At 48.7% G+C, this 11901-nt stretch overlaps 1 protein-coding gene across 1 annotated transcript in view; it reads left to right on the forward strand.

Annotated features, from left to right (window-relative positions):
• Positions 1 to 7089: 7089 nt before the first annotated feature.
• Positions 7090 to 11901, forward strand: part of LOC133410055 (inactive ubiquitin carboxyl-terminal hydrolase 54-like) — a 29480-nt gene continuing 24668 nt past the window's right edge. The window contains 3 exon segments of the mRNA XM_061690785.1: positions 7090 to 7273; positions 10761 to 10815; positions 11002 to 11233. Of these exon segments, the coding sequence (XP_061546769.1) occupies positions 7090 to 7273; positions 10761 to 10815; positions 11002 to 11233 (471 nt within the window).

The raw sequence follows: 11901 nt of genomic DNA on the forward strand, positions 1-11901 counted from the left end.
CTTACCAAGAATATTTGTCTGATTTTTCTAGTCCAAACTAGTCTGATGACACTTTACTGTAACTTGTTTTTAGACAATATTCACTTGTTCCAAGCACTAAATAAGTCGAGAAATGTGTCACTGTCATAAGAAAAAAAAATTAAAAATACAAATTAGCCCATGACAATTCCCCCCCCCCCACCCCTCCGCTTCAAGTAAAAAAGAGAAGATCGTCTAAAAACAAGTTACTTTTTAGGTGGTGAGTTTTATTTGAACTGTCATCCGATTCGTTTGGACTGGAAAGAAAAAGATTCTCGGTAAGATTGTGAGTTTTTGCAATGTTAACGGTTTTGTTGGTTTTCTGACTTTTATGATGGCGGAGGAGTTAAGAAGGAAGGGTTAATGGTGCCTGATGTTGGTTACCATGGTTACAAGGGAGGATGTTGCCACTCCCATAATGTTGCGTCTCGCCTGCTAAACTACAAGCGCAGTAAGGAATCGATGAGTTGCTCTCTGACAGCGAAAAGTCAAAAGTGAGCGTCGCGGTACCGAGCGTGTATTCAGCGTCGTTACATTGTGATGATGGCGTTACTCCATCGCCATGGAAACTAGAAGCCGTAGGCAACCGTGAGGCTTTCATTGCGCTTTACAGAGTGCATTATTGTGACACAGGTTGCGCGGTGCGATAGTGGTTCGTATGTCTGCCACAAAGTTGTGAAGTACCGGGTTCAAATCTGAGCTCCGGCCTTCCCGTGAGCATGTTCTACCACATTCCACAACATGAACATTGGTGTAAATGGTCCTGAGGTGCGAATGGGAGTTGGAGTGCTAGTTTTTCTGCGTGTGCCTGACATGAGCTGGAAACCGGTCCATTTTTTGTTTTTGTTTTATTGTTTTTAGCAGCAGATTAAAAACATCTCATTGCGTCATTCAGAAAGCCATGCGGCGGACCACGTGTGGCCCGCAGGCCTTTAGTTTGATGCCAAAATATGCAAAAATGATGACAACCTTTATGAGAGCTCGTCAGTGTCTCTGCGAAAGTGTAACCCGCGCACACACAGACCTTTGTGAGAGTGCGCGTGCGCTTGCAGGATGACATCATCGGCTGCGCTGTAATGTTTACTCTTGCAGTCATGTGAGACACGCGCGCACACGTCGCCGCACACGTCGCCGCACCATATGCGAGCTGTCGGGACGTGGAGGCAAACATTGACTTTCAAAAGTCATTATTTGTGTGATGCAAGCCTGTATTAGGAAGGAGGATTCAAAAAAAAAAAACCCCGACGTTTTTTTCCCTTGAAAGTAACAATTTGAAAGTCATTCATTTTGGGGTCTTCTTGAATGCTTTACGCGTTGACTCCACGAGACGTTTCTGAGAACGCTATCGTCAGAATGAATGGATGTTGTGACGGAGTCTACGTATGATCATCCCTCGTACGTTTTCCGTCCATCCATCCCTTTTCTGTAGCGCTTCTCCTCGAGATAATCACGGAAAACGTGCAAAGACTGGGAACTAGTACTCACTGGTAGCGCTATAGCATTCAACAGTTTTTCACCATTTGAGGTCTCCTGCTTTGTTTTAGGCGCGTGGCTAAAACAGCCCGCGGTGGCGCACTTGGGCATCGGCAGCACGAGTCCCGTCCGTCCTCTGCCCTCGAAGAACGAAGCGGCGCCGTCATTTGCATCAGTAAACCGGCGCAGTTAGCTAGCTAAGCGAGCTCGCTAGGCCTACACCCCGTGCCCGTCTGGTTCCCGACTGCTGAGCTCCTGCTGCCCCGTTGAACCTTTTTGTCTTCCGCAAAGGATGAATAATAATTCTTTCCGTCACGGATGAATAAGCGGCATAAATTGCACATACACGAAGTGGCTGTGATCGGGCCGCTCCCGTCGTTAACTGCTGTTTAGGAAAGGAAACTTAACAACTTTGTACCTTTATTTAGCAACTTTTCGAAATGGGCTCGCGACTATTTAAAAAAACTTGCGAGAAAGGAGCCCGGTGGAGTCGAGGCCACTGAAGATTCCCAAAGACTTGGCGCCCATTTTTGCTTGATAAAAGCAGTCGTTTATCCACGTTGGAAACTTTTTGACCCGTCGTATGTGCTTCCAAGCCGCAAATATTTTGCAGAAGTCGCCTGAAAAGAGCACGAGAGAGCTGGCGACACGACGCGGACCACCCGAGCCATGCAGTTGGACGGCTCGTTTTATGTCTCAAAAAAAAAGTCGGATTTTTGCCCAAAAGTAATTAAGACCATATTGCCCAGCCAGCCCTAGAGTCACATAGGAATGTTGACAAGCCAGAGAAAATAGATCAAAAAGGAAACGTAGCCAGAAGGGCGCCCTGTGGGACTCCGTTTTTTAGTCTGCTGAGCAAATACGGCCGATGACAACAATCCCTTTTTGTCAACGTGCTAATGAGGCCTGGGTGGAAAATAACGACATATTTCTTCATTTAGCAAATTCTTTTTTTCACCAACATCTGCGTTCGCGCTTCAGCGTCCCACAAATCGCTGGGTTCCCCATGCTGTGACCTCTGAACCCCGGGTGCTTTGCTGCGGTAAAAGTGGACAAAGGAGCATCAAAACACTTTCATCACGTCTCTCCTCGTCTACGCCGCTTTTTACGACATCGTGCTCGTCGCTTCGGAGTTTGGTCGGATCAAAACGGGAAGCGGATGCCCCGGGTGGCTTTTTTTTCTTCCGGACAACACTCAGTTTTGGACTTTGACAGTTCTTCTGCCAGAGCGACTGACCCCGCCCGGCACGCGCCGCCGGCCCACCGGCGCGTTTCCCGTCCGATCGAGCGAGCGCGACGGACACGTCACAGATGCGACGTGGCTCGAGACGCTGCAGGGTCGGGGGGTGGCCGGCTAAACGTTGGTGCTCAAGGGCCACCGTTGCGTTTTGAAACGGATGGAAATTCGTAGAGGACAATATTCATAAAATAATAAGTCACGAGAGTAGGCATTCATAAATGACCTCTTGATGAACAAAGTCATGGAGTAGAGGTGCGAACGTTCATCGATGAATTGATCCTATTAACTAACCCTATAACCCTAACCCTATTTGGAGAATCAATTCATCGTTTCGGGACTAACTTTAAATTGTCCGAATTTCAGCCTCTGGAAAGTAAATCTCCCATTTCTGACTTCCTTCAGGAAAGCAGATCGATTCTCCATCCATCCATTTTCATCCACATAAAACATTTGCAAACATCTGCTTTTATGACAAAACCAGTATTTGACTTCCAATCAACTCATGTTGGTGCATTTCATGCACTTTGAATGAAGTGACCATTTTTCGTTTTTATCTTATTCATTGATCAATCGACAGACAATCGACAGGATCCATCAAATTATCGAAATAATAGTTGCTTGCAGCCCTAAAATGAGTCATTAAGGCACCGTAATGCCCTGGCATGCGGGCAAGGAGAGCCACTATCGCCGATGCATTTTCACGTTTATTGAACGCGACCAACACAAATACAAAATGAGACCACTCGCATGGAGCTGCTGTAGGCCGCGACGCACACCCTAATGCTCACACGCAGACACGTGAAATGAACATCACAACATTAAAGATACACACACACATCCAACACAAATAAGAAAAAGTCCGCAGACTGCGCACAAATTAGCAACGTATGGTTGCAAACATTAGCTTAAAAAAAAGAAAAGCAAGGTAAACACTCAGGCACACGCACGCGCGCTTCCGTCCTTCCGCGTGCTCGTGCCCGCGCCGCAGGTAGTAGCCCCGCCCCCTCCTTCCCGCTCCTCCTCTCGCACCAGGAACGTCCGGACCCGCTGGAGCGACACCGGCATCTGCGCAACAACCAGCCGGCGTCCCCCGCTCTCTTCCCCGGACCGCTGCCTCAGGTGAGCCGCCGCCGCCGCCGCCGCCGCCGCCGCCGCCGGCCAGGACCGGACGAAGAACGAGCGGCCCCCGCCCGGACGGTCGACCGAACGCGGCGACGTTAGACGTTAGGCCGGCCGACGCTGGAACCCGAATAGCGGACGAAGGTGGCGGCCGGGCCGGGCCGGGCCGCCGTGCCTCCCTGCCGCCGTGCCTCCGTCGTCCGCTGCTTCTCCTCCCGGTGAAGTTTGCTGGAAGTGATGTCATGCTAGTCGGGCGACGAAGCAGCCCCGCGCCGGACTCGCTTGACAAATTCGCCGTTTTAACGTCGCCTCCTTCACGTGGACTTTCGCGGTCGGCAACCAAAAAAAAAAAAAAAACCTTAAACCGAAACGTTTCGCCGTGCTCGCGTCCACACACGGACGGGAATCAATTCATCGCGACGCATGCGTGACGCATTTGCGGAGAGAAAAAACGCTCGCTGCGCAGTTCGGCCGCTTTGCCGAATCTTAGGATCATTCATGTCATGTGCGTGGCTGTTGAATGGATGAATGGATGAATGGAGTCAGACAGACTGCGGTCGCAACTTTAGCGCCGCGTTTGTTTCCCACTCGCTCTCCGCGTTGCGTTGAAATGAAGGGAAATCACTTCGAACGGGCTTGTCCCTCGCAAAAATAGCTCTCGCAAGTTCACCAACACAGACAATAATATTATTCATGCATGACTCGTAATAACATCGGCAAATGAAAAGGGAAGAATTCAAGAATGTGTGCAGAATGGTTGTGTGGCCGCTGGCCATCGGAGGGCAGCAAAGTGCATCCGTCGTGTACAGGGGAGCCCCGCTGACCCCAAAAGAGCGGAAATCTGCCAATAAACGACGTCACCCAACCCGCGCAACGGCTCAGGGCACTTCCTGTCGATGTCGCGGGTCGAAGCCCAACTTGCTCAAACGTGCTTTATGTTGTCTTCGGGCGAAGGTTAATGAACGGCAACGTTCGTGTCGTACGGCGCCATGATCGTCGCGAATGTGTGTTTCGACCCAAGAAAGTGTTTTTGTTCGTAGAAAACTGACATTTTTCAGCGGTGACTTGATAAAGCTTCCTTTATTTGGGAGGATTTTGCACAAAAAGGCCACTAGGATTGGTGGGGAACATGTCTTTCTTGGGGCAGCATAACAGCTTTGTCGATATGGTGAGATTTTGGAGAAAAGGTCCAAAAGTCATGAGCCCAATTTCGTTTAACTTGATTTCTTTTGCAGGGGTTGCAAAAATGTTCACGCTTTGTAGTTGAACTAATTGTTTGAAGGTGTCTTTAAAAAAAAAAAAGCGTTGTCGTCAGCCATTTTGGAAATGACGTCATTGTCGGTCGGATGCATTTCTGGCTTCGGTAGGGGAATCGCCACGAAACATTGCAAAATGTGTATCGGCAAGCCCCGATTCCAAAAAGCGGGCGTCCAGGAGCGAAGGCCGACGACAAGAACCCGCTTCGGTCGACCTCCGCGACGAAGAAAGGAGCTCGCGAAGTCGTCGGTTCCTTCGGCCGGACGAGCGTAACCCGCACTCACCCGATCTGGCGCCGCCGGATGACTCCGTGAGACGGGATCATTTCCCGGGAATCGGCGCTTCGCGTGGAGCGGTGACGTCACAGACCTCCTGCGGTGCCGTCGCTGGTTTTTTTTGTGGCGCGGCGTCCGTGGGAAACGGGCGGCAGCGCTCCTCCCGCTCTGACCTTTGCCCCCCCGTACCGGTGGACAGAAGCGGCTGCTGCTGCGGCGGGACAATGAGAACAATGTGCGACTTTTTGTGTGCTTTCCTGGGAATTGCTGCGCTCTTTTTGTTTGTCTGTTTTCCGGCGGCAACGTTCCAAACGGCCCGGCAAAGTGCCCGTTTGGACCCTCGCGCCGTTATGTACTGTATTGTCGTGCCGTGGAACGATGATTCAGGAGGCGTCGGGTGACATAGAAAACGGCCCCGAATTCCATGGGCAGACTCTTCTGTGCCAAAATCGGGCTCACGACATTTCACTTGTTTGGCTAATCGCGGTGGCGCTAGCATGACGGCAAACATTTAGCAGAACTCGGCCACGGTAATAACTTGGTGCCGTGAAATCCGTGTCCAAAAAATCGATGCGTCAAACACGTCCGCGCCGCAAAATAAATGGGCGTGGCCGACTCCGGAGGCGAGCCAAATGTGAGGCCTGATTTTTCGATTCCAGCCCCTTCAAAACTGTCAAATATGAACCATCCAATGTCAAACACGACTGAGCAACCTTTGACATTTTGTGCCACGGTTAGCCGCTCTATTTTTGTAAGTTGGTTATCAAAATTGCGCGATACCGCGTGACTATGCGCGCACACTTGTCGTGGAACACGTGAAAGGCGCCGGCCGGCTCTGGAGTTTCGGCTCCGAAGCTTCAATTTTGCGCAAAGTCCCGCGTGGTGGCTCGACGCGCTCGGCCAGCGGCGACACACTTTCGCCATCTCAATATTCTCTCGGCGGAAGCGAGTTCCTCCTTTTCGTCGGCCGGTTTGAAGTCGTCATCCGAGTTCTTGCCGAGTTGTTTTGGCGGCGGGGATCTTCGCGAGTTGTCCTTTTTCCTCATGAGGCCCCCGAATCTTCCCCCTCCAAGAACGCCTGCCAACCAGGTCACTGCCGACTTAACATTGACTCGAGAGAGGGAAATTCTAGGCACATATTTAAGAAGTTGTGAGGATACGAGCTTGATGAATTCCTGAAAAGGATAATCCCTTTTTTTTCGGTCCTTAGTGGCGAGTCCCTCATTTCCGTCTCGCAGGATTGGCAAGGACGAAGATGACATCATCAATACTACTCCTTGCCGGAACTGCGGGGAAGTTTTTGCCACGTTGCCGTTTGCGTCCGACGCTAGTGTTGCTCAATGTCAGCGTCCGTGTCGGTTCTGGCGCTGCCCCCCTAACCTCAACCGTTCGCGCTCACATTTCACACCTACGGACAATTTAGTCTTCAGTCAACCTACCGTGCATGTTTTTGGGATGTGGGAGGAAAGCGGAGTGCCCGGAGAAAAGCCACGCAGGCACGGGGAGAACATCCAAACTCCACACAGGCGGGGCCGGGATTTGAACCAGTCGACCACTGTGACGCCGGTGCCAAAGCAGTACTTTTATATTAGATTTGCGCACAAAAACAATTAATTAGGTACATTTTCAGAGAATAATGGAGGATAAGTTCCAAAATATGTGGGTGTGTGCGCTTATTAGGTGTGTTTTCTTTGGCCTCCTGCTCTGATGCCTTCACCGCCTTTGGGAGACGCCAGTGCTGAGGACGCTCGGCCGTCCGTCTGTCTAGCCCTTGTCCACCGTCCGCATCCCAGCGTTCCCAGCAGATGCCAGACGGCCGCGCCGGCGTGGCGCTCGGCCGGCCTGGCCGATCGGAGGCGATTACAGCGCGTCTGCGTGCGCGTGCGCGCTGGTGTTTTCTTACATAACCAGTTTAGTGCCAGATCAGCTTCAGCTCTTGCGGGAGGGAAAGAGAGAGAGAGAGAGAGAGAGAGAGAGAGAAAATGACCTCGAACCAGCTGGAGAAATCCAAGCTCTCTGATTGGCCAGCACGGCTGTAAAGTCCACTGTAAAGTACGAGTAAATCGAATTCCGATCTTCCGTAGGCTTCATGTTGTGAGATCAAACCGTATTTATATTGTGATTGCTGAAATTGACTTTGGAATGTTGGAAGTTGTAGGCTCTTCTTCTTCTTCTTCTGTCTCATCGTTTGGCCTTTTCCTCTTCCCTAAGATGTTTTTCCCTCGTTTTTATAGAAACTGGATCATGGATGGATGCTACATTGTGAGCTTACTTTTTTCTATAGCCTTCACGTGACGCGAGATGAGCGGTTTGGCACGGACGGATTGCACCTGAATTTGCAAATCAAACTCCTTTCAGACACCGATGATCAATAAAATAGTTTGGATCCAGTGCGCGTGTGACCCGGTACCAAACGGCCTACGCGGGCCGGATGCGCTTTGAGCCGACTCGTTTGTCGGTCACTTCAAACTATAATGTGCGCTCGAACTGTCAAACAAAAGCAAGCCAAACAAAGGCAAACGTTTGATGGCGAAATCATTTATTCAAAGTTCGACAACCACGAAAAGCGTCGCGAGGGACGCCGACTCACCGTTGAACGTCAGCGCCTTTTTTTACACGCAGTATGCCATTCGCTCCATAAACGCCGTCTTTCCTCGCGATCGCAACACACAATTTCTAGTGCTTCTTACAGCGACATACGACTTCCAACATGTTGCCATTTCTCTCGCTCATAATGGACTTGAGCAGCTGTGGTTCACCTCCTAACCTTTCTCTTCTCCACAAAAGTTGTGCTGATGTCAAATCCTGCCATTTACTGGCGTCTGTTTGTCATCGCAGTCGTTTACAAACCGGAATTTCCCAGACAAGCTCGGCGAGACCCTCTTCCACGTCTACCTGTTGAAAAAAGTACTTGATGTATATATTCGTCAGCGGAAGTGACCGGTTGGATTCCAGAAGAATAGAAATGTCCGCGGCAGCGGGTGACTTAAAGTCGCTAGTTGCTTTTTTAAAAATTCATTTACATTTTTTAAGAGTTGCTTCACGGGGTTGTAAAATTGGCGAAATATATTGCCGACTTGGCAACACTCGCTGTGCTTTTTGTAAATGAGCCTGTCTGTTCGGAGCGATGTAGTTAGTGTAAGCGACGTATGCCGGCAAAGATGTGCTTTGAACCACAGAAATCGCTTCAAAGAAGATGGAAAAACAGAATTGTCCTGACAAAAACAGTACATTGGAATTAGTAGATGAAATATTTCAATGCCAGAATTTCTCGTTGTTCCGCAGGGAGCCCCTCTAGCTACTTGAAAGTTTTCTTGTTTTCCCTATTTGATCAGCATTACGATGTGACACTCCTGACCAAAAAAAAACCACGTAATGTATCCTGCGGGGACACCTTGTCCTGTTTGGAGTCTTTTATGACTCCGAAAGTGTCTACACCCCAGCAAAGATTCCAGATTCACTTGAGGCTCGCAGGTCTTCCCAAACGTGTCCTTGGTTGCCACTTTGATTCACTTCGTTTGTTTTGAAGCCGTTTAGTTGAGCGTAACGAACCTAATCGGCGTGCCCGCCGCCCTCTGTTCCTTCACGTGCGCCATTAGCTGCTGCTAGCTAACTAGCACGTCACCGCTAATTAGGTGAACAAAGTCGTTAGCCGAGTTGCTGCAGACAGACGCTCTAATCCTGTGCAGACAGATCAGGATAATCCCTCGCCACCTCCCTCCGCTCTGACCTGTGTGTTACCTCCACACAACACACAACACACACACACACACACACACACACACACGCACACTGTGGTTGTATGTGTTGCTGCTTCGTGTGTGTGTTAAAGGCGTAGTTGTTTGAAGGTTTAGAATTACCATGACATCAGTGCTCATTTCTGCTAGCCAGTCGATGGTGTTTTGCACTATATGTTAGCCATTAAAGTAACAGACTTTCATTTAGAGGGAATTATATGGTTTGGTTGAATATTTTGGTGTTTTAATATTTAATGTGTAATTCTCTTTTTTTTCATGGGTCTATTTTACGGCAAACTTCAACTGGGAGTGACAAACGGCTTGAAGCAAGCGCGCTGTGCCTCTTATTTGGAGAACAATGCAGGCCAGAGAGCGAAAACAAGCAATACTAAGAAATGTGTTTTAACAAGTTTAGGAGTCAAATTATCCTAAAAAAATATATATATATTTAATATTATATTTTCGCCTATTACATGTGTGTCTTCTAAGTGCTATAGAAAATTGATGGCGGGTCAGACTTCTACTTATAATTCTTCCTATAGTCGTTTGCTAAAGATGTCAAAGCTGTGCGTGTACGTGTGTTTAGTGTTTTTTACAAGTTGCTCCAACATATGCGACATGTTTACACAGCAAACATGTCGCGTGTAAATGCAGATCAAATAATGTTTGCATTGTGTTCTGTTGACGTGACAGGAGCCGCATTTGCGAGCGTCTTGGCCTCGGTCGAAAGCACGGCTGTCTTTATTTTTCATTCCCGGATTTAATGTGCGTGTTTGAATGTTGTTTAGCAGCCAGCGCAAATACGTTTAATGCTTCTCTTGTTACTTGAGGAGGAGGAGGAGGAGGAAGAGGAGGAGGATTTCCTCCACTCCTTTGCACTCCCAAGATAAGAGATTGAAGGACTTTCAACTTCACGTGCAGTGGAATCTCAAAAGTTCCGCACAAGTATGCCCTTAAGCCTTGAGATACGATTGACCCAATTTCTGCACTTTTCGAAATACGAACTGTCATTCGCCTAATTTTACGCTTTGACTTGCGATGCGAGGCCTGTACGATGGCAGCGGCTCAAGTCGAGTCACTTCGCGACCAGCAGCAGGTTGCCAGAGAGCGCAATTTAAAAAAAACTCCCAGCTGAAGTTTACTCTAAAAAGTAAACAAGATAAAACAGAGAATTACACCGTGCGTTTCCTTAAGAATGGCCGGCTAATTAATCCAACACTAATTAGCATATATGTTGCAGTGCTTTCACCTTTTAAGCAACGGATTGAACACAAACGATTCATCAGCAACACGTAGACAGACAATATAACTGTCATATTCTTTATCCTCTGCATAACACAACGATTAGTGGAAAACCGAGGAGCTGAATCGCTCGTTGAACAGTATCGGGCCGGCTTATACTGCCCCCATGTGGCCAATGCGAGCACACCAAATGGTGCAGCGCGACACAAACTGTTGACCTATTTTGAATGATGTCATTACTTTGTTTTTATGGAATACAGTATTTTTCCTCCTTAAAATACACATTCCAAACATTTTTTGGGGGGAGGCTGGAACGGATGAAGGCTTTTTCCTTCACTTCAGCGGGGGAAGATGATTTGCAATTTGAGTATTTTAACACTCTTTTTACGTCTCCCGCAGGACATCCTCACAGGTCCATGGGACGCCCGAGAGGTGAAAGTTCAACTCTCGGAAGGCGAGGGAGCATGACGGGAACGCTTGGGAGTCGGCATCATCTGCGGCCTTAAAACCCCGAACCCGTCTGGATTTTCGGGATTATCTCCTCGTGCTCCCACCTGGAACTCAACGACATCCTTGACCGTTTGTTTCTGACGCCAAGACGGCGATCGGTGACATTCGGAGCACTTTGAATCCCGGGCAGAACGGGCGACCTTCAAAATGGCCGCCCGGACGCGGCGGTCGACGCCGAGTTGAGACGCGCGCCGTCCGGCGTGTCCTGGAAGCGGGACTTCTTGGCGGCGGGCGGCGTGGCGGGGCCCGGCAGCGGGATGGCGGCCGTGCTGACGCCTCGCACCGTGACCTCCATCGCGCCCAGTAAAGGTTTGAGCAACGAGCCAGGACAGAACAGCTGCTTCCTCAACAGCGCCCTGCAGGTACACGCGCACGCTAACGGTTGTACGTGAGCATGCCGCATTTCTGTTTCGGTGTGTGTGAAATAATTTCATTCCAATAAAGTATGTTAGTTACTGCCTTGTTGTAATGTTGGTTTGACCTGACTGATTAGAATACATGATCTGATGAGAGAATATTTTTGAAGCTACTCAGTATACAGTACACAAGTGTATATATAGTCAATGAACGAGTCATTGAAATAGACGCATTGCTCCATCTTGTGAACGGATCGGTGATCGGTTATGGTATGGTATATATATATTTTTTTTATATAAACTCTCTGATCGGCCCCAAAACTCCTGATGGCGTAAAGCCTATTTATGACGAAAAGACATTCCATTCCCTCTTCTACCCCTCGCACTGTTGCATTTGCACTACTTTCGGTTATGTTCGCAGTGCAGGTGAATTCCCGGATTTTTGTTTTTTCCTTATGTAACTTGTATTTTTCTTCATACCAGTGTGAACCAGGGCTTCAAGTAACGTTTATTTTGATAATCAATTCATCCGTTGATTATTTTTTCGATGAATTGACGAATCGGATTAAAAAATACATTTTCAAACTCGTCGGACTGGTCAAACTATATATTAAAACAAAATCATGTTGTCCCTCTATATGGTGGATTTTCATCTGTGGAATTTATCCCTGGCG

Source organism: Phycodurus eques, chromosome 11 (genome assembly GCF_024500275.1).
Source record: "Phycodurus eques isolate BA_2022a chromosome 11, UOR_Pequ_1.1, whole genome shotgun sequence".
Taxonomy (NCBI): Eukaryota; Metazoa; Chordata; class Actinopteri; order Syngnathiformes; family Syngnathidae; genus Phycodurus; species Phycodurus eques.